Source organism: Cinclus cinclus, chromosome 7 (genome assembly GCF_963662255.1).
Source record: "Cinclus cinclus chromosome 7, bCinCin1.1, whole genome shotgun sequence".
Lineage (NCBI taxonomy): Eukaryota > Metazoa > Chordata > Aves > Passeriformes > Cinclidae > Cinclus > Cinclus cinclus.
Window position 1 is genome coordinate 7,280,964 of NC_085052.1, and position 20,621 is coordinate 7,301,584.

At 34.8% G+C, this 20,621-nt stretch overlaps 1 protein-coding gene across 1 annotated transcript in view; it reads right to left on the reverse strand.

Moving 5' to 3' along the window:
- ATRNL1 (attractin like 1) overlaps positions 1 to 20,621 on the reverse strand; it is a 431,538-nt gene that overhangs the window by 188,578 nt on the left and 222,339 nt on the right. The window contains exon 26 of the mRNA XM_062496081.1: positions 12,803 to 12,881. Within this exon, the coding sequence (XP_062352065.1) occupies positions 12,803 to 12,881 (79 nt within the window). The remainder of the gene's footprint in view (positions 1 to 12,802; positions 12,882 to 20,621) is intronic.

The window sequence follows — 20,621 nt, forward strand, 5'->3', positions numbered from 1 at the left end:
AATTTAAAGCAATTAAATAATGTTAGGAGGTAGCTTTTGCATCACACTGTGCTTGATTGAAATATTTTACCCTAAACCATTTTTTAGAGACAAACAATATAGAAAAACCAACAGCACATTCAAATACTGGTGATATCCCAAGCCTCGTATTTCAGGAACACAAATATCCTAAATTAACAGAATATTAATTTCAATTAGAATTTGCATTTGGGAGATTTTTTTTCTCAAATGGTATGATTTTATGCAGTTTTCTAGCAATGATTCAAGAGAAAAGGAAAGCCAAAGGCTATATTCCAATACAACCTTTGTTATAACCTATATGTCACTATGTAAGGGAAGAAAGCATGTTTAAATTATGTTAGATTCATGTCAGAAAACAACACGCCATTCTGAAACTAATGAAAAAATAATGTATTTGTAGGATAGCTATCATCTGTCATATCATTCAGGAAAGCAAGAAGAATGACTCAAACATGCAGCAACTACCTTTTATAAGAATTCTGTATATGTGTTAAACAGTGCTGATGCAAAAATGTGTATTTTAAAATACTGGTGAGATTGGTTCAGTTAAAGGAAAATCAGAATAACTGAAAAGCTATGCATGACAAAAAAAAAACAAACAAAAAACCAAAACAAACAAAAATCCAAGCAAAACTACACAAAACTTGCTCAATTTCTCATCTATGTGTTGTTTTCAATTTTAAACTCCAGCTGTCTTGCCTTGCCTGCTACTTGTACAGGAAAACCATCAGAACAGCACAATGAAAGCAATGTCAGGTGCAGAACAAATAATCCAGCCCAAATCATGAAATGAAAAGTCAAAAATGAAAAAAATAATCAATCCACAGGGTGACTCAGTCACTTGGATGGACATCATGGATATGAACTTAAAATGGCATCAAAGGTAAGGGGCTATTTTTGACCCTAATTTTCCAGCAGCTGAAATTTTGTAAAGTTTAACCATGGTACATGACATCAATGACTTCAAAGGCTGCATTTATGCATATGAGATTTGTAAAGAAGAAAGCTGCTCCTTAAAAGCCTTTTTAATGCATAAAAACTGACAGAATATCTGGATAATTACTTGCCTTTATCGCCATTAGGGACATAGTCTTGCAATGAAAGTATAAATATCAAATTAATGTAGATTTTAAAATAATCTTTAATGAGGAAGTGCAGGTGCTATTAGAGCAGATTTTTGATGCTGCAATATCATATCATGTAGCCTTAGTCTAAGAGAAATTCTGGATGCCCCATCCCTGGAAGTGCTCAAGGCAAAGTGAACAGGGCTTGGGGCAGCCTGTTCTAGTGGAAGTTGTTCCCTGCCCATGGCAGCAGGAGTTGAACTAGGTGATTTTTAGAGATCCCTCCCAAATCAACCCATCCTGTGATTCCATAGCAAATAAAATGCTTCTGGAATGTACAAAATACTGTGACTTCAAGTGGGTTTTTTAAAACATAGGATCATAATGTTAAAAGATACCTACAGAGACAGCCAGGGGACTCCCCACCACCCTACTAAGACATATCCAGGTCTTCTGATTTCTGTCCTGTATTTGCCCACCTCACTCCTCAAGGCTTAAACTGACAAAGTGCCTGCAATGTCAGAGATTATCTACTGAAGAACTACACTACTAATATCATTATAATTTATTAATTTTCATTGTATCACCTGAATGTTCTTTGCTACAACATAGGCACTTTGCTTCTCATCCTTTCCACAACACATTCAGATAAATGCATTGTTCCATCCCCCATCTTCAAGGCTGTTATCACATCTCTCCAGGATCTTTTATGCTATGCAATTATAAACAGACACACTTTCCCACTTCTTTCCTCTGAACATTTCCAAAAGCTCCACAGATTTTTTGAAATGTTGTGTCTAAACTGTCCATGATGTCCAGTTAAGGCCATACTCAGTAAAGGTCAAGAATTAGATGTCTTAGAGTTAAGCCAGAAACATATTCCTTTTTTTGTAACTAGATTGCTGTTGACTTATATTCAGCTTGAGAACCTTTCTAAGCCATTGATCATTGAGCAATTGATCATTGATCACAGTCAGCATTTTCTGCATGCCACTTCTGTGATGATTATTTCTACCAGGAAAAACTTGCTTTCACCAGTATGGATATTGCCTCCAATTTCTAAAGGTTGTTTTGAAGCCTCATCCTGCTTGCAACATACTCTGGACCCAGTTCCTCATATGCAAATTTAATAGATGTAATCTCCAATTGCATGACTTGGGTCATTAAAAAACACTGATGAGTTCTGGAGCTAAGACAGAGCTTTGAAGGGGCTAATGCAGATAACAGTCCACACATAGATAATCCTCACTTCCCTGATAATGAACTTCTGATTAGGGGTTTTGACCAGTTTTGCATCTACTCCACAGCTACCTAATCATGACAATGCTTCCTTGCCTTTGCTGTTAAAGAATCCTGGGATAGTGTTTTTATAGTCTTTATAATGGCCAATTGTACAAGCACCAGATGTTTTCTCCTCCATTCAAAAGGACTTGTATCCTACCATGGGAAAAAAAACCAAAAAGCATACTCTTTTTGAATGATTTGGTTAATGAAGGAAATATCTAGGCTTTGAATTTTATTTTTTTTCCCCCATAGATGTTTACAAACAGCTTAGTTTTTGTTGAGGGATGTTTCTGGGAACTGACTGACTAATTCTCTGGATCCTCTTTTCCTCCCTTTCCCCTGAGATGATTTATGTTCATCTTTTTCTGTAAACTGACAGCACACTAGATGCTCTAATCAGAGGTGAACATTTGTGCATGGGTGATTTAGTCATTAACAACATTAACAATGTGGACTTGCTTTCTATGTGAATGTGGAAAGAGAAAAGTTTATTATATTATACTGAAATATTAATATATATAATTTAAATATACATATTATATTATATTATAATATATTATATTATATTATATTATATTATATTAATTATATTATTACTGGACACTGGTAGGATATTAAGTCAAAACATGGTGTACCTGATACTTGGGTGGGATACACGTGGGTCACACATGCATGAATACAGTAGTTTTGTGACATGCGTGCTCCCACTATTCTGGAAATATTATTCATTACCTTTGTGAAGCCAAAAAAATTCTTATGGTAGGCAAAAAGCAGTATGGAATCAGTATTGTGCATCATTAACATATTCAGAAAGCATAAAACCCTAAGAAATGGGTGATTGATTTTAATTAAGATGAAAATTAAATACATACAAGATATTTTATACTTTCATGATGTATTTTAGCAAATATTGAAATATGGATGAAATATAACACATTAAAGTAACAGACTGTATTTCAAATGTTTGTACCTCTTCAGAAAAAAATAGGAGAAAGATTTAGTATCCATTTCACTCCTTTTTGCTGCTTAAATGAAGAGAAATCTAAATGAATTGCCCAGGGACAAAGGGTTACTGCAGAATAAAGAAAAACAGTAATCAAAGTAGACCCCCCAATTAATTCCAACAGAATCTTTAATGAAAAGTGTATCACCACAACCTGTACAATTGTTTGTGTGCTACAGGTGGGGAACTGATGGCCCAGGCAGTGAAGCAATTTGCAAAAAGGCACCTACAACACCAGAAAGGAAAGGACTGACTTCCAAAGCCAGACTTTTCCCAACTGGGATATTGTATTTCCCTGCCTCTCAGTACTTCTGACCATGGCTGCACAAATATAAAAGGCTAAGAAGCTACAGCTATTTAAGGCTATGATAAGTCTAATTAACTGGGAATTTCAAAATGTACATGCAGAAAATGAAGCAGAAAAAAAACCTAACAAGCCCAAGCTACAGGATTCATTGTGGTTTCAGTTTTGCTAATTGCATGTGGGTCAATTGATTGCCAAAGCAGTCTGGGCTAATTTACTGATGTCACAATTTAACTGCCACGGCGAACTCAATCCAATGAATCCCAAACAAAACATCAAATTATATTCTGTCTTCCAAGATTTACTTGTGTAAAAATTGAAAGGCATGGATAAAAATAATCATCTGTTCAAATATTCATATTCCCTATAGTACTTTTGCTACTATACAACTGTATTAAAATAACATTACATTAATTTTAATTAAGTTTTGCATTTCAAAGAATTTTTTCCACACATAGTATGTTTTTATGCAACTTCTGTCAATACTTGAAGATAAAAGGAAAGCCAAAGGTTATATGTTAATTATTAATTATCTGTTGAAAATAATGTAACAAGCTTGGTTTATATCAGGTCACACTAGCTCTCAACTATTATTTGTGAATAGCTGGAGCAATAAAAACATAGCTCCAGGAATTATAAACATTACATTATTAGATGCTTAAAAAAGGGTAAGTACTCTACCTTTTTGTAGAGTAGGCAATATACCCATTTAAAAAAAAAATAAAAGTTTTATTTGATTGTGTGGTTTTTGGTTTTGTTTTTTTGAGGGGGAAGAAAGGTTTGCTAGGTTTTTTTTTTTCCCAACCTAACTTTTCACAGGTGTTGGCAGATTCCTCCAGAAATAAATATACTATGCAAATTCTGTCTCCATGATCCTGCTATTATTTCCTTCTGTCCAGGGAAGGGGAAGAAGCCTTGAAGGTGCCCAGATGAGCTGCACATCCAGTGTTTGCTCAAGAGGGATGACCCCAAAGAATGTCAGTGTGTACAAATATCTACAGAGAGTAAAGAGGTCCCCCACGGAATTTGCTGATAGCAACAACACTGACACTCACAGCAGTGAACACATTCTGCTGACAGACTAAACCAATTAATAGTGCAGGCACTGAAAAAAAAAGTTGGTGAAGTTATTTAATTTCCAGCTTCATTGATCTTTGCATCTGCTTTGCATTGATTAGTAAAGCACTAACTTAGCAGGGGGTCATCCACATAGGAGAAACTTCAGTGCCTTCAAAATTTTTTAAACAACTATTCTGTATATCATCAACACTAACTTTAAGAGATAAAAAGGTTGATGTGCTTATTTTAGAAGGTGGCTACTATCCATCGTGGGCAAAGTGAAATGCAAACAAACACTTTGGAAGAGATCCCGGAATGATACAAATCCAACCTTACTGCTACTCAATTGCACACATACATAAATGCACCTAAAAATCAGCTCTGAAAGCAAAACTCACATATTTGCAAGGAAATGGGTGTTCGTGGAAGCAGTAGCAAATATTCCATAAACTACAATCTATAAATATTATTGTTTGCATGATTTTTTTGTAATTTTTAGAATATATGATTTGCATTCAACTGTAAATAAAAAAACTTTAGGCAGAAGGGAAGAGCAGAGTAATACAGAGGAACTAGGTTTTCCACACTTGGACTTTGAGTTATTTTCCTGCTCTTTGGAAGAAGGACAGTTCAGACTTGGTTACTTTTATGCTTTTCCCTTTGCAGGTGAGTCACTAATGCCAAAGTTGTGCATTGTGCACCCAGTGCAACTAAAATTTCTGGAAACTCTGAGAAAACCTATAGAGTATCTACAGATTTGTATTGGCATTTTTCTCTTGAAGACCTCTCACTGTAAATTGTCAAACATTTTCATTTTCTCTTCATATCAGAGCTCTTGCAACACTTCTGTTGTTTGCAGCTAAATTCACTCTTTTCTTACAGAGCTTTGAGAAACAGAAGGTTCGTTTGTGTTTTAATGGGGGACAAAATAATGCTATGCTGCAAAGACACAGGAAATACAAACATAAAGAAGAGTCTCACCACTTTGGGCCAATATTCAACACCTGCTCTTTTGTTTTTGTTAGGAGACAGAAATGAATCATCTATTTTGGTGCAATCCTCCTTATTTACAAAGAACACAACCAGCATCCTCATTCCTTTAGCACTGTGGAAACCAAATTACTTTTCTTGTCATAAATTCTAAAGAAATTATCTGGCTTCTTCCCAGGGTCCCACTAAGGACTGCCTTTCTCATTTTCTGCTGCTTTTGCTGACAGGTAGCTTGCTAAAAATTCTGCTAATGCTCTTATGTTTATAACCAGTCCCCCAGCAAACTCTCAGACCATGGAGCTCAAGGCACCCTCAGGCTCTGCCAAGTGGCCACTTGCCTCAGGCAGTCTTTTTCATTTGGGCCAGTTCCCTCTTTCTCTAAAATAACCTTAATTTTACCTTCCTGTTTGCTTGAAAACTTATCCCAGTACACTTGCAAGAGTTAACCAGAGAGTAGGACTTAATATCACCATTATAAAATTAGTATTATCTCCAGAAGCATTTTATATTCATATCTAGAAAGCTCAACTTTGATAATAAATTCGACTGAACAGAATATCACAGCAATTAATTTTAAAGTACTGTTATCAGCAGTAAAACTACATCCAGGCTTCCTTTCTATGCATATCCCAGGAACCACATATAATGAAACTAATTTATTTTGATTATTGCCTTTTGGGAATCATCAGGCTAACTCTACTACACAAATGTAGGAAGGAATTTTGGTTATTATGTTAGGAAAAGTGAAAAATTTTCTTCTCCTAGTCATAAGTACATATAATTAAAATACCTACTTAGTTTCTTTTCTGTAATTTATTTTTTTTTAATAAAGAGCTCACAATTTTAATTTTAAAATCTTGTTGTTGTCCGTTATTTTCTCTACCTTCTGAATTTTCGTGGCATGAAGAATCAGACATGTTAGCAAGCTTTCACAAATACTTTGTATCAGCTTTGCTTAATTCACTCCCCAACATAAATTTTTTCAATATAATATTGAGTCCATAACTGGCACCATTTTATACTTCTCTTTACAGAGAACAAGCATCTTGTAAGCATTACTAACATAATGCTTGCTTTTATGAAATGACAGTATTATAAATACAACCTCAAATTTACAAAACCAAAGCAAAGAAAGTGAAGAATAATCCTCAGTATGGGAGATTTGATTCATCGGGTTATTTGTATTGTTAACAAGAAGACAGGTCCCCACAAGTATATACAGAGCATAAAAAGTGAACACTGTGAAAATTGGGCAGGATAAATTGGCATTTGGAAGTGCCTTTTATACTGACTGCAGAGGGAGTCCTGAGACAAGATCTAGTCTCAGCTAACCAGGCATATTGCTTGAAAGGTTCATTCAGAGAGGAACCTAAATTTTAGGTTGGAGAGAATGCAGAAAACGACAGCCTAAAATAAATGTCCCAGTTATCCTCAGTAAAACTAGATCCACAGTTGAAATAAGCAGTTATAGCTCGATTGATTTCAGAAGAGCCTGAGCAATATAGCAAGTTGAGATGCTGGTTCTATGAATAGCTCCTTTGACTTCAGTAGGATTACTCACAGAGCCTGTGAGTAACTACATACAGATGTGTAAGATATTTGCTAAGCAACAGACAAGAAGATAGCAAAAAAGAAAAATTATCTGTGAATTTAACAACTTTTAAACATACACCATGTAGTCCTGTACATGCATGAATGCTATTACACATTGGGGTACTTTAATAAGGCATGTTAATATTTCTTGATTTCCTTACATCTGCTGTTGTTGGTTCCTTGCTCACCCTGAAATGCACAGTATTGCTTTAATTCCTTCAAAAGCTGTTGTTCATGACTACACCATAGTCTCTGTATTGCTAAAATGTGTTGCACTCCATAAGCAATATCATATACACCAAAAGCCATTACTGTCTTTGCTAAAAGGAATACTTTAAAGTATTGTCATTTGAATAGAAAGCAAAAATGCTCGAGCTGAAATGCACATACTCTCTACATTCATTAGTGCTATCGACATAACTGAACTTCCTTGTTGTTATTAGAGTTACCATAGAAATGAGCCTAAAGCTATTACATGAATTGTTACTGCTATTAAGAAGTAGACTACTTCAGTTTCATTTGTCTATTTGTAAGAATTTTTGAATATTTAAGAGAATAGAACTACCTTGGTAACAAAATCCAGGCAGAAATGTGGAGGGTTTTTTAAACAAACATAAGCATATTTAATAAAAAGAAGCAATAACTTGAGTGGCACCCACACACTGTATAAAGCAAGCATTTTCTACAATTCCATGTTTTTATGTTTGTATATGCTATTCTTTCAGAAAGGCAAATGGTGCACAGCTGACTCTGTAATGAGATGCTATATAAAAATTATATTGACCTTTAAAGTTAGGCAAGCACTTTACACACACGATCCATGCTTTCAAGCATTTTTACCTAAAAATGCAATCATGCAGTACTTCCTCATTGCTCAAGAGCTTTAGAGTATATTACATGAGGAAATAAGAATCTAAAGCAACTTTAAAGATATGCACTCTCTCTCTAGCATGTAATTAAAATAATGTAAAAAAAAAAGCAATTTACATTTAAAAAAAGGTACACATCTATTTTAACTAATTGACTGATCCAATGTACACAAATGTATATTTCAGAGTAGATAGAGGGAAAAATAATTTTATTATCAGGGTGGTGAGACCTTCATGCCTGGGAACATTCAAATTCAAGCTGGATGAGGCTCTGAGCAGCTTATTCTGGTTGAAGCGGCTCATTGCAGGAGGGTGGGACTGGATGAGCTTTAAAGTCCATCCTAACATAAACAATTCTGTGATTCTAGATAACACATGGCATGTATATTTAGTGTGTCTGAGTGGAGGGAAGATACTTTTATGTATATCAGTGACTACAGACTTTTGGATTAAAGGTAACAATTCTTTAAAACACCTGATGGGACAAAGAATACAAAAGGTATCTGAGCAGCAACTGGTTTACCTTAGGAAAGGCAAATACTTTGCTAAAGTAACTCAACTAGAAACTGTGTGGATTATAATCCCATCTGTGTGAGTTTGTTAGTCACCTCAGTGTAATTTTGTCAGCAAAACAAGAAGTTCAAAGCACTATTAAAAATAAATCATTTGGATGCACATTCTATCTACAGTGCGATGCCTTTCAACCAGAAGTTCATGAGACAAAACCTTTGAGCCACTACCAATCTGGCAGGTAATCTATCAAGTTTTCAGTAAAATTATCTATGAACAGATTGTCTTTTCTATTCTGAGCAGAAGACTGAATGAATATTTTAGATATGAAACATGCAGAGATAACAAATAATATTCTCTTAATATTTCTTATTTGGCAAATCTGGGTGATCTTTTCTTGTACAAAGGAGGGAAACAGTCAGATGAGAGTTTCATGGATGGTCATGGATGTGAATTCAGGGTATAAAATGCAAGAGGCCTTACAAATCATTTGGGAGAAAATGACAGCTTTTGGTTTTTCATCCAGTGAACTAAAAAGTCAAATTTAACTGAGAAAGGTGGTAGTACAAAGATTTGTGAGTCTTTGGAGTAAAAAGAAGGATTGGAGTTTAAAACCTAGAACATATGTCTGATCTTTTAACATAGTGTAGATAGGCCTCTTCTAAAAAATGCTTTGCTTTTCCTAAATCTTGCAATATTAAGGAACTCCTTTATTGATAAACAAATGTATCTTTGCATTTTTCTACTCTTGCATAAATTTCCATACTTAGCTGAAAATCTTGCTCTGTCATGAATGTTCTGAATTCCTTCCATTTTGTTTTGGTTTTTTGGGACTGTGGGTTTTGGTTTTTCTAATCAAGACTTTAAGGATTTTTTTTATCAAGATACTCCTATAAAAATTATGCTTTGGAAATTATCTCATCGTATTCTGTATTATTCTTTTCAAGGAACAAGCTCCCTGAGATGAGCAATATTCTACTGCTTTACTTCAGCCCTTCTTAAAAACCTTTTTTAAAATGTCACAAATCCATGGGATGGATGGGTGGGGGAAAGTGTTAAAGGATGCCAGGCAGGAGGCTGTTCATGTTCTCCTGCTCAAGGTTCCATTGATCATTTTGGAACTATAAAATAAAAGAATGATACTTTCCATTTTCTCTCAATGCAGAAGGTGAATAACTTTGATGGTATAAGGTAAGACAGTCTATCTGCTGTCCCTTGACCTTTCAGAAGACAGGAGAGAGGAAGAGAAGCTCACCCAGGAGTTAAAGTATAAATATAGAGTTCAAAAACCTGAGATAAAATATATCTGAAGAGATAGCAATGAAGGTAAGAAAAAAAAATATGAACCAAAATTTTGTTATTAGCAAAAAAAATTACCGAAGCTCAAGGTCTTAACTTAAGGAAAAATTATTTCAACTAAATAAATTGAAAGACCTATAGATATGGGAAAACAAAGTCAAATTCAGTGTAGAAAAACATCAGTTGAAGTATTTTGGAATTAATACAATTTCATATATGCACAGTGTAACAGTTTCTTACATGTACATATGATAGAGCATAAATTCAAGCTGCTCAGCAAGATTTGGGCAGTGCTCTAAGCAGTGGAAAGCAAGTATTTGCTGAATGGGCAATGAATTAAGAAAGAAACAGGAGGGACAGTTTCTAAATTAGTTGGAAAACTGAGACATTCCCTCTTCACAATGCAAACAACTTGCTCCTGCTTTGTACTGGATTGAGGCCATGCTATGTTCAATTTGGAATCAATAACGTTCCAATTTAGCCAAGCATTAAAGTCAGAAGGCAAAACAGGACAAGCTTCAGAATTTTCAGCTACACGTAGAGATCTAATAATCTTAAAAACAAATCTTCAAAACATTATTGGCTTACCTCAAGAGCCTGATAAAATTCATTACTAAAAGATGACAAGAACTTGATGGTAAAGTTCCTCCTCCCTCAGGGGAAAGAAAATCAGGGGGAAAAATAAAAGAATTCACAGCTTTTAACAGCATGCTTTTCTGTACTTGTTTGTGTTCTCCTTTTATTTCTATTACTATAGTTTGGGTCCATATTGAAGGTAGCATCTAAAGATTCAAGCATTCCTGTCTTAAAAGAATGATCAAAGAGATGAAAAGCTCATCTGCCAAATGGGCTCTAAAGTAGATCCTTCAGAAATCTTTTCAACAGTAGATTGTCTCTGTGTGTTATTCATAACAATTCATTTGCAACACTTAATTGCAAAATCTTATAAAATATGTTGCATATAGAAAGAAGTTTTCTAGGCTAGACTAAAGGAAAATGTTGCATGGAATGCTATGAAAAACCTGCATTTGACATGAACTGCAGCTGGTGGTCAAGAGCAGATTGAAAAAAAAAAAAATTTCTTTCAGCATTTGCAATTTATACTGCTACCGAACTCTAGTTAGGAGAGAAAACCAAGTTTCTCTAGTTATACTCAAGGAAAGCCAAGATTCAAAACCAACCATGAAGCTCTGAGTTCTAAGCCAATTGCCAAGTTTGTCTTTCTCCTTTGCTCTTCTGAAGAAGCTGATTGATGTTTATGTTGCATTTATCAAACCATTTATTTTAGCTTTCACACAGTCTTAGAAGTACCTTTGATGACATTAGGAAAATAAATCTTGGAAAACTTCAGAAACTTTTTGTATGAGAATGCTATCTCTATCAAATGATGCCTAAAGACCACATAAAAATATGAAATTTCAAAAACCTAAGAGAGCAATCACAGAATACAGACCGGACCCTCTAGATCTTGAAATGGGTACATTCATATTTGTTATAAAAATCATCAATAAACCAACTTCATTAACATGAGAAATTAAATCAATTAACTACTACTTTCCATCACAACACAGTTTTGCACAGAACTATCAAAGTATTGAGACAAATTTAAATGAAATAATATTAAATCGAATAATGTGGTTTAAAGTAACTTTCATCTATATTTTGCAAGTAATAAGAAATAGATGAGAATTTGCCCTCAGAAAATTCTTAACAATGTTCATATGAAAAAAAAAGTACCAAAAGGAAATAAGTACCAATAACATACATTTTCTTTTGTAGCACCACTTGAAGCTAAACCCTTGCATTAGTATATTATAATTTCAGTGAAAGAAAATTATAAGTGCTAGTTACCTGGCGCTTTTAAAGCATATATAAATTCACTGCAGATCTACAGGAAAAAAAGTTATTTAAACATTCACAGTGCCAGTATACTAAGAAAAAAATCATTAAGTAGACCAAAGCTTGTCTTAAAAGAAAACCCCTCAAGATTATAGTACATAAAGCAAGTGCTCTTTCTGAAAATCATCAAGATTAGAACTTTCAAGAAGGAAAAATATCACTGTCTACAAATTTTAGATCACATTTATGAGAGCAAAATGAAAAAAAACCCACAATTATTAGTATACAAGCTTATATGTGTAGCAGCATGAAGTTTAACCTCATTTAAGTGTAATGAATTGTTAAGCAGGTAAGAACAAAGATTTGGGCCAGCTTTTCAACATAGCTGTAAGAATTTAGACCACAAAAGAATAAGGTGATTTTATGTATAAATATTTGCTGAAGATTTCAATTGTGCCACAGGTTTAATGATGAAACTACTGATTCTAATAGAGAGAGAATTTTGCTCCTTTGAGGGGAGGTTCAGGCTGGATAACATTTGTTTACAGAGAAAGTGGTCAAACACTGGAACAGACTTCCTAGCAAGGGGTCAGTGCCCCAAGCTCATCAGTGTATAAGAAATTATTATTTATCTGGACAATACTCTTAATAATATAGTGTAACCTTTGCTCAGCGCTGAGGTGGTCAGGCTGTTTAATTCTTGGTCAGCTGAAATATTCTATTCAATTCTAGTCTAAATATGCCACCATAAGGAAAATTTAGCTTTCCACAGCTTAGTGCTGTAATTCCTTTAATTTTTGACAGGAGTAAGAAATAAAATTTCCTTCTTCAGCATAAAATAGTCAAGGATATAAAATGAGCATTTAAATTGCATATACAGGAGAAAGGAGGGGAGTGATTGCTCAGCAAAATTCTCAACTTATTCTGAAAGATAAAGGTACTGCAACAATCTTAAAGTTATTGATACCTCTCTCCGTCGAGAAGCCCAGCAGGTTTGTTTGATTTTCCAAACGACAGCAGCTACCAGCAGTAAGGATAAGAAACAGCTGCAATTACAAAAAAAAAAAAATATTGATTGTAGCTTGTGAAAATCTTATATTTTTAGGGTATCAAAGGTAACAAAAAGACATTCTAGCATGAAAAAATAAACCTCGGAAACTGGGGAAAACTAAACCCTACCAGAATTACAAGGAGTCAACCACCCACATTCAAAGTCAAAAGAAAATCACTGTTTCCATTAGCTTGGATGATGGAAACTCCACTACAGCCATCCACATACCCACAACAGTGTCCACACACAGATATGCACTGCATGTTCCACGATTAGTAGATGGAAAAAGAGGGTGAAGTATAGCAAAAAAAAAAAATTATACCAATTAATATTTCTTTCACTTTGCAAATGCTGAGTAATTTCCTGGGATGCAGGAAGGGTAACTACACGGGGAGTATAATTAGTTTGAGGAACTGGGTTTGCACGTGACAATAGACTTGTGTTATCTTATTGGTATTTCCATGGTTAATTGCCCAGCGAAAACATCTCCAAGGACATCACCACATTACAGTTCAAAGACACAACAGAAGAAGAAAAAAAAAAAAAAAGAAAATTGAACACCTGCAGTGCATAATCAAAACACATACCTTCTCTCTTGCTTCAATATCTTCGTATTTTGTCATTTAATCCATAAAGTATTTTGGTAGAAAGATCATTGAACTCTCAACCCCTTTTAGTGTATTTCTGGATGCTGACAAAAGGCTTCTAAAACTGGCACTTGTAATCACTCAGAAAATCTTTCAAATTTTAGACAGTTTTGTTATATAATTATGTGTATTTACCAATTGTGTGAATGACTTTCACACATATTGGCACTTCTGCTGTACATGGTGCTTTCAATTAATACAACACTAACTACTGAATCATACTAGGCATTCACCATTTTTTTTTCTGCCAAAAAACTTCAAAATATATTCCTTAATACAGGAAATAACAAGTTTTCTGGAAGTAGTATAGTTCAGAGGAGTACTGTGCATAATAAGTGCAAAATAACACTAATGTCTCCCTTTAAAAGCAAGTACAAGGGACTATAAATTTATTTCTGGTGTCTAGGGAAGCACAGAACTAAAAACAAACAAACAAACAAACAAAAAAACCAAACAAAAAAAAAAAAACACACTGACCACCAGAATAAATTCAGTTTTGCAGGAACATCTTTTAAGGCTTTTAAGTCAAGGAGTACTTATAAATAGTATTTCCCAGAAATGTTTCCCCTCTTCTACACTGCACAGATGCTGTAGGTCAACATCAGGGTACTGATGTGCTGCTATAGACTGGGATGCTGTGCATGAAGTAAGGGACAGCCATCTCACTCTTCTCCTCCTCCACAGTTTTTCCAAAATCCACTAAATTAGTGAAACAACAGCAACTTTGTTTTCAATTATTAACTCAGTGCTCCTGGAATTTAGAAAAGGTTAATACATGCAGGGGAGCTGGACACAAGAAACTGAGAGCCTTGCACCGTGTGACTGCTTTATTATGACCAGGAACAGAATCTCCATCCTTACAAAATTCTGTTCCTCACATTTATTAATTTATTGAACAGTTCTCCTAAGTTAGTGGAATAGAAAATATTCAAGAGTTCTGGCTGAAAGACTTCAGACAAATTGATTTTGTGCTCTGTATGTCAGTGGAGTGGGTCACACACTGAATTTTCTTGTCATCAGTCAAAACATCAATTACTTGCAAAGCTAAAATCAGAAATGAATGTCTCAAAGATACACCCATAAAATACTATAAACCATTGGAATTTACAGCACAGATAATGTGATTTTTGTATAATCTTTTCTTGGCAAGTAAATATATATATATATATATGTATGTATATATATATATATATAAATTTTTTTGGAGGGGGTTAAATAAAAATAGAAGGGGGAAAAAAACCCAAAATTCATGCTAAAGAAAAAAGGACATGGAAAACAGAGTTTGTGAAATTAACCTAGTTCCAGGAGGTGGTGAGATAACATCCTTGGGTTATGTAGGGCAATAAAAATTAAAGCTGACTGCAAAGGATCTCACAATACAGAGTGACTTGGCAATAAAATAAGAGAATGAAATTCAGTGACAATGAACTGAAGGCAATGTGCACAAGAAAAAAAAAATAACAAAACCACCACAACTAGCTACAAATACACAATGATAGGTTTTAAATTAGCAATTACCACTCTAGAAAATGATCTTGAAGTCACTGCAGATAGTTCTTTGAACATATCAACTGAATGTTTAGTAGCAGTCAAAACAGAAAATAGGATGTTGAAAGAGATTAGAAAAGGAATAAAGAGCAAACCAGAAAGCATTGGGATGTCAGTGCATAAATCTACAGTATGCCTGTACCTTGAAGCAACCATCACCTTATCTCTATAATACTTAAAAGGTATAAAGGAAAGCAGTCAGCTTGGCCAGGGGAATGAAATGGTAGGAGAAATAAGTTCTCTTTGGCTTTGAAACAATAGGGAGTTGAAGGAAGCCATGATAAATACATTAACATCACAGGCAAAAATGTAAAAGACCAGCAGGATGGGTGTAGATGGACGCTCTCCAGTCCCCCATTATACTTATCTCCTCCTTGTGACAGATATACATATATATTTTAAAAAAAGTGCAGTGCAAATTAAATTAATTAAAAATTGGCCATTTGGCAGATAAAAAAGAAACTGTCAGAAGGGAACCAACATCAGAAAAGGGAACTTGTAGATGGGTTGCAAAGCTCCCATAGTTTCAGGGACACGCAGCTTTGATGGGACAATTATACAATAGCTGAGAGGTCCATGCATGACACAGAGACAAAAGTGGTTAATAATGGTTAATGGCACAGAGCATAAAGAGATTCTACAATGGTAATTTTTAAAATTTTTAGATTTTTTTTTTTTTTAATACATAATCACTTCTAAGTTTTGTTTTTGTGAACAAGGAAGTCAGGCCTCATTTACATTGCAAAGGATTTATTTTCCCCTTGGAATGAAGCAATTCCCAAACCATGACAATTCACTCTGAATTACTGCTGGGATACTGAAACCAAAAGAGTGAAAACAACCTTAAATACTCAGGTGCACAGTAGTAAGCAGCACTTGAGATATAAATTGATCTCTCTACAAGGTACTGCCAAAATAGATACTATCAGACTTGTTCTTAAAGCTCTGCCATTGGCATTTTCTGAAAGGAGACTGGAAAACATGGAGAGAATACAGAGAAAAAAGCACAAAATGTGTTCAAAATCTAGACAAAATCTTTTGCTGACAGCAACTTCACAAATTAATCATTTCACTTTTGGAAAAGATCAAGTGGCAACTTGCCTACAGTTAATCCATATGATCACAGATTATGTCCACCATCTCTGACTCTCCAGTTGAGACTCTGAGTGACAACCAAATAAACCGATATATGGATAAACACCTTTGCAAAGCACATGAGTTATGAAATGATAACCCAGAGTACAAAGTGAATTAATTTCTGAACTTACCAATGTAAATCTTCCCAATAAGATAATTGCTAAGTAATGGCTAATTACTAAGCCACTCTTAAAACAACAGCAGCCCAAGCATTATCAAGATTTTGCGATCTCCAGAACAAAGAAATAAAGTTCCAGAAGGTAATTGTACAGCTTTGCACAGTTTCCCCTTCAAATCACATGGAACAAAACAGGAGGAAGCACTAAAAAAGCATGCTTGAAAATGAGCAATCCATCACCAGCTGCCTGGATTACAGGTTGGAAGTTATTGTCCTAGCATGACTTTTGGAGACAATAAACAATTGGAGAAGCCATGAACCATGCAGGAAGAAGTCTTGAACACAGTTTGTGTCCAACACAGCAGAGGAAAGTGGCCAAGGAGGGGCTGCAAGAGAACACCAGGGCCTAGCAGGGAGGTCTGGGAATGGTCTTCTGGCCCTCCCAGAAGGGCCTTGGGTAGTATGAAAACAGAAATGGTGATTTAATAGAACAAAGACAAGGGAAATTGCAAGGAATAATTACTGACTGTGTAACTATTTTTGCAAGCTACAAAGCAAATTTTTGACTTCCAGAGGTCACATTTAGGCATATTTAGTGCAGACACCGCTGAGGAAATGAAAGTGTTTTCCATGACTCAGAATTAGTTTCTCAGTGTTTCTTTGAGCAGAAAACTAAAAAATGGTTAGGGGAATTAGTGGATGTGCTGCTGCTTGGTATGGGCAAACTGAAATAAAAATCTGTAGATAACCTTAAAGAAACTTAAATTGCATAGTAAGTAGAGGGGGAAATCTGTGAAATGTAATGATCAGCCTGTTTAGACTAGATGAATTAATGACACATTTGTGACTTAAGCTCTATAAATATATTATAAGTACACTATGGAATTCCTTTTTTTTTCATTACATATTAATGCCTATAAATTACACATTGTATCAAAATAATGCTTTTTCAAAAGAGAAATCATTTACTTTTTGAAGGAATGTAAAGGAACTGTTTCATGAGCTAAGTATAAATATTTTAAGAATCAAAACTGTAAACGGAATGCAAACAGAACAAAACAAGCGCCGTCATCCTGTCCCCATGCTCCAGCACGTGACGGACCCATCCTTGTGTTCCAAGGGGAATTCCTGCACTGCTGGCTCAGTGAGAATCTGGAATGGGCTTTTGAGCCAACCCCTGAGTGCCCCTGTGGACCAACCCTGAGTTGACGTGCAATGTTCATTCCCCACCCAAAGTTGGCTGTCAGTCCATGGAACTAAACTAGAGCTAGTTCAAGGACAAAAAAAAAAAAAAGAAATTAATTCAGTGAGGTCCTCAGCACCATCTTGCCCAAGAGATGATCTGTTTGTCCCCACTGCTCACCAACAGAGACAGAAGCTCCCAAAGTTCCTTTCACCAAGCTTGTTAGGGGCATAGCAGACTCATATATATTTGTACATATTTTAAAGGCTCCTCCCAAGTCTTTTATTGAACATAGAGGAGTTGAGCCATCAGGGCAATTATTGCTCAATCACTTGACTCTTGCTGTGCTGAGTAATTAAATATCCCTCTGTATCCACAAACCTCCTGCCTGTTGATCTTTCTTTGACAAGGACACAAAAATGAACAGTTCCCTAATTAGCAATCTAAAGAGTGACCCCACACTCTACTGTTTCTCTTCTAGCACTAACATGAGCAACAATTTAACATATTCAGTAAAACAGATTACCAAAAATAATGCTTTTTAATGTGGATATACACAAAGAAAACAAGTCTCATACCTAAGTTAATATTTTCAAGGTAGTACTGCAAAAGTTTCCTAACAGATCATATTAACTGTTTTTCTAAGAACTGCTTTCCCAACACATTATTTACTATCTTCTTATTGGCAAATAGAGCCCATTTTAATTGATATTTTATAAAGCAAGCACAATTCTAAAATAAAAATAATTGAACAATTATTTTTCTAACACCATGACTTCAAATAGCAATTATTGTCACAGCAATTGATTTCTCTCATTGTACTTGACAAGAACATTGTGTTTATGATTATGATGTGCTGGGTTCAGCCATCCTTGTGTTAACTGGTATACACATGACAAGCAGCTCCACAGATTTCAGCAGGTTTATCTGAAGCACAAGGCATTGTAAACATGATATTAGAAGTCTGATATGTATGACAGCAGTATAATTTTTTAAAATTTTTTAATGATTAATTAAATTGCTATGAATCACAAAGTTTTATAAACATCATTATAAGTAGGACTATTTCAGTGATTAGCAAGTCAGAACAATTCTGGGAATGAGGTGTTTCAATTCAAAATTAAAATGTATAAAGACAAAGGGAAAAGTATTCTTGGCTAGCAAGGAAGCAGGATATGCAAATTCCAGTTCATGGCAATGCAGTGTTTGGGGTCAGAGAGATAAATCCTGGCTGTGGATCCACGACATTATAGGCAGGAGTGCTGAATTCCTGCTCAGGGAGAGCTCTGGCTGGCACAGCCATTGAAAGGCATCGCCCTCCAAGCCAACATCACCATCCAGGTGATTCAGGAAGGTTCTTTTCTATTCCTGCACGAGCAGCTCCGTGCACTGGCTCCCGGAACACTCCATTTTCCGCAACTGGTTAGCCAAGAGCTGCAATCTTTCCCTCTTCAGCTACAAAATGACATTGTTGCACAACCCTAAGTATGACTGGGTTTTTCCCATCAACCTAGATCTATATTCCATTCTTTTCCCCACCACTTTCTTGCTGAATTAAAGGAACCCAAGCAAAACACGAACCCTGTAATCCAAAAGCCACGCAGAGGGTTCAAACACACAGTTCTTGCTTTCCAAATTGCAAAGTTAAAGAAATGCCTGAGTATGAGGTAAAGTATCTATGATGGTATTTAAAACTCAAAGTATTACCAAAAATCATTTAAATGCAAATTTGTATTTATTTGTGTCTCAAATGGAATTCACACAAGTTAAGCAACAAGTTTCAAGTTCATTTGAAACTAATTACACAGATAATTCTTCTTATCCAGATGACTGATTAAAACATTATTTTTTGATGCAGTCCTGAAAATCCATATATCCCCATAAACAACCCTTGCATAAACTGTCTCATGAAAGTCACATAACTGCCCTAAAAAGTCTCTTCTCACATATCCACAACTACCAAATTTATACAAAAGAGATTAAGAGTCAATAAGAAATAAATATCTGCCTTCCAATCTGTTCCTTCCAGGCTCAACATTGCATTTGGTAAGAATGCATGGAAAAAAATATCCACATTAGATTTGTTTCACTTTGTCATGGTTAAAACCATGATACTACCAAAAGAAAGCCCTAAGTCTCCAGAGCAGCACACTAAAAATTACTATTAAAAACATTGTGAAAATAATTTAGTTGAGTCAGAAGAGCAAAATTAAGTAAAATGATAAATTATTACTTCAATAATGATATTAATAAAGCTTTACAATTTAAGCTCTGAATGCATAATGGGAAATGGGGAGATTGAAGTATCAATGGTGTGAACAGCATTTTATATTAATTATATTTTAAAATAAGCAGTAGCAAAGTATAATATGTATTAATTTGTTAGTCAGAATAGCTACTATTTTTGTGCTAAATAATTTATTAATATATATTGAATACAGAAAACCAACTTAATCCTTCCTCTCCCAAGACATAAACTCCTGTAACAGTTTAAAATCATCTCTGACAATTGCCTCTGCAAAGCCTGAGTTTATTGGTCTTTCCTGTGCAATGAAACATCAAAAATCTCCTTGAAAGCAAAGACGGAGAAATGTTTGAACAGGGAATTTGTAATTAGCAGAAAAATTATTATGAAAAAAAGTATTGGCATTTTTTTTCATTATGTACATGGGCAATTATTTTCATTATGTACAATGTTATAGAGGATGGAGGGGAGTTTTAAATAACTTTATTCAATAAAATAATTATTTAAAAGTAACTATAAAAAAAGCACACATACATTTTTTAGATTTCTATTTTCCTACATACATAATTAATGCATATATCCACAAAGCTGTGGTTTTATGTTAAATATACCACAGGCTGATACAGCAAAGCATGAATGAATGATCAATTAGACAAACAGCCTTTATATTCAACTCAAAAAGGAACATGGATGCAGTTTCCACCAAGGTGCTATTGAGAGACCAACATTCCCATTTAATCTGCCAATCCAATATCAGACTAAAGTGAACCATGTAAAAGGACTCTGAAATATTTTACACAATAAAGATCTAGGTGTGAACTTTGACCCTCTGTAGTTCTTCCTTTCACCTCTTTGAG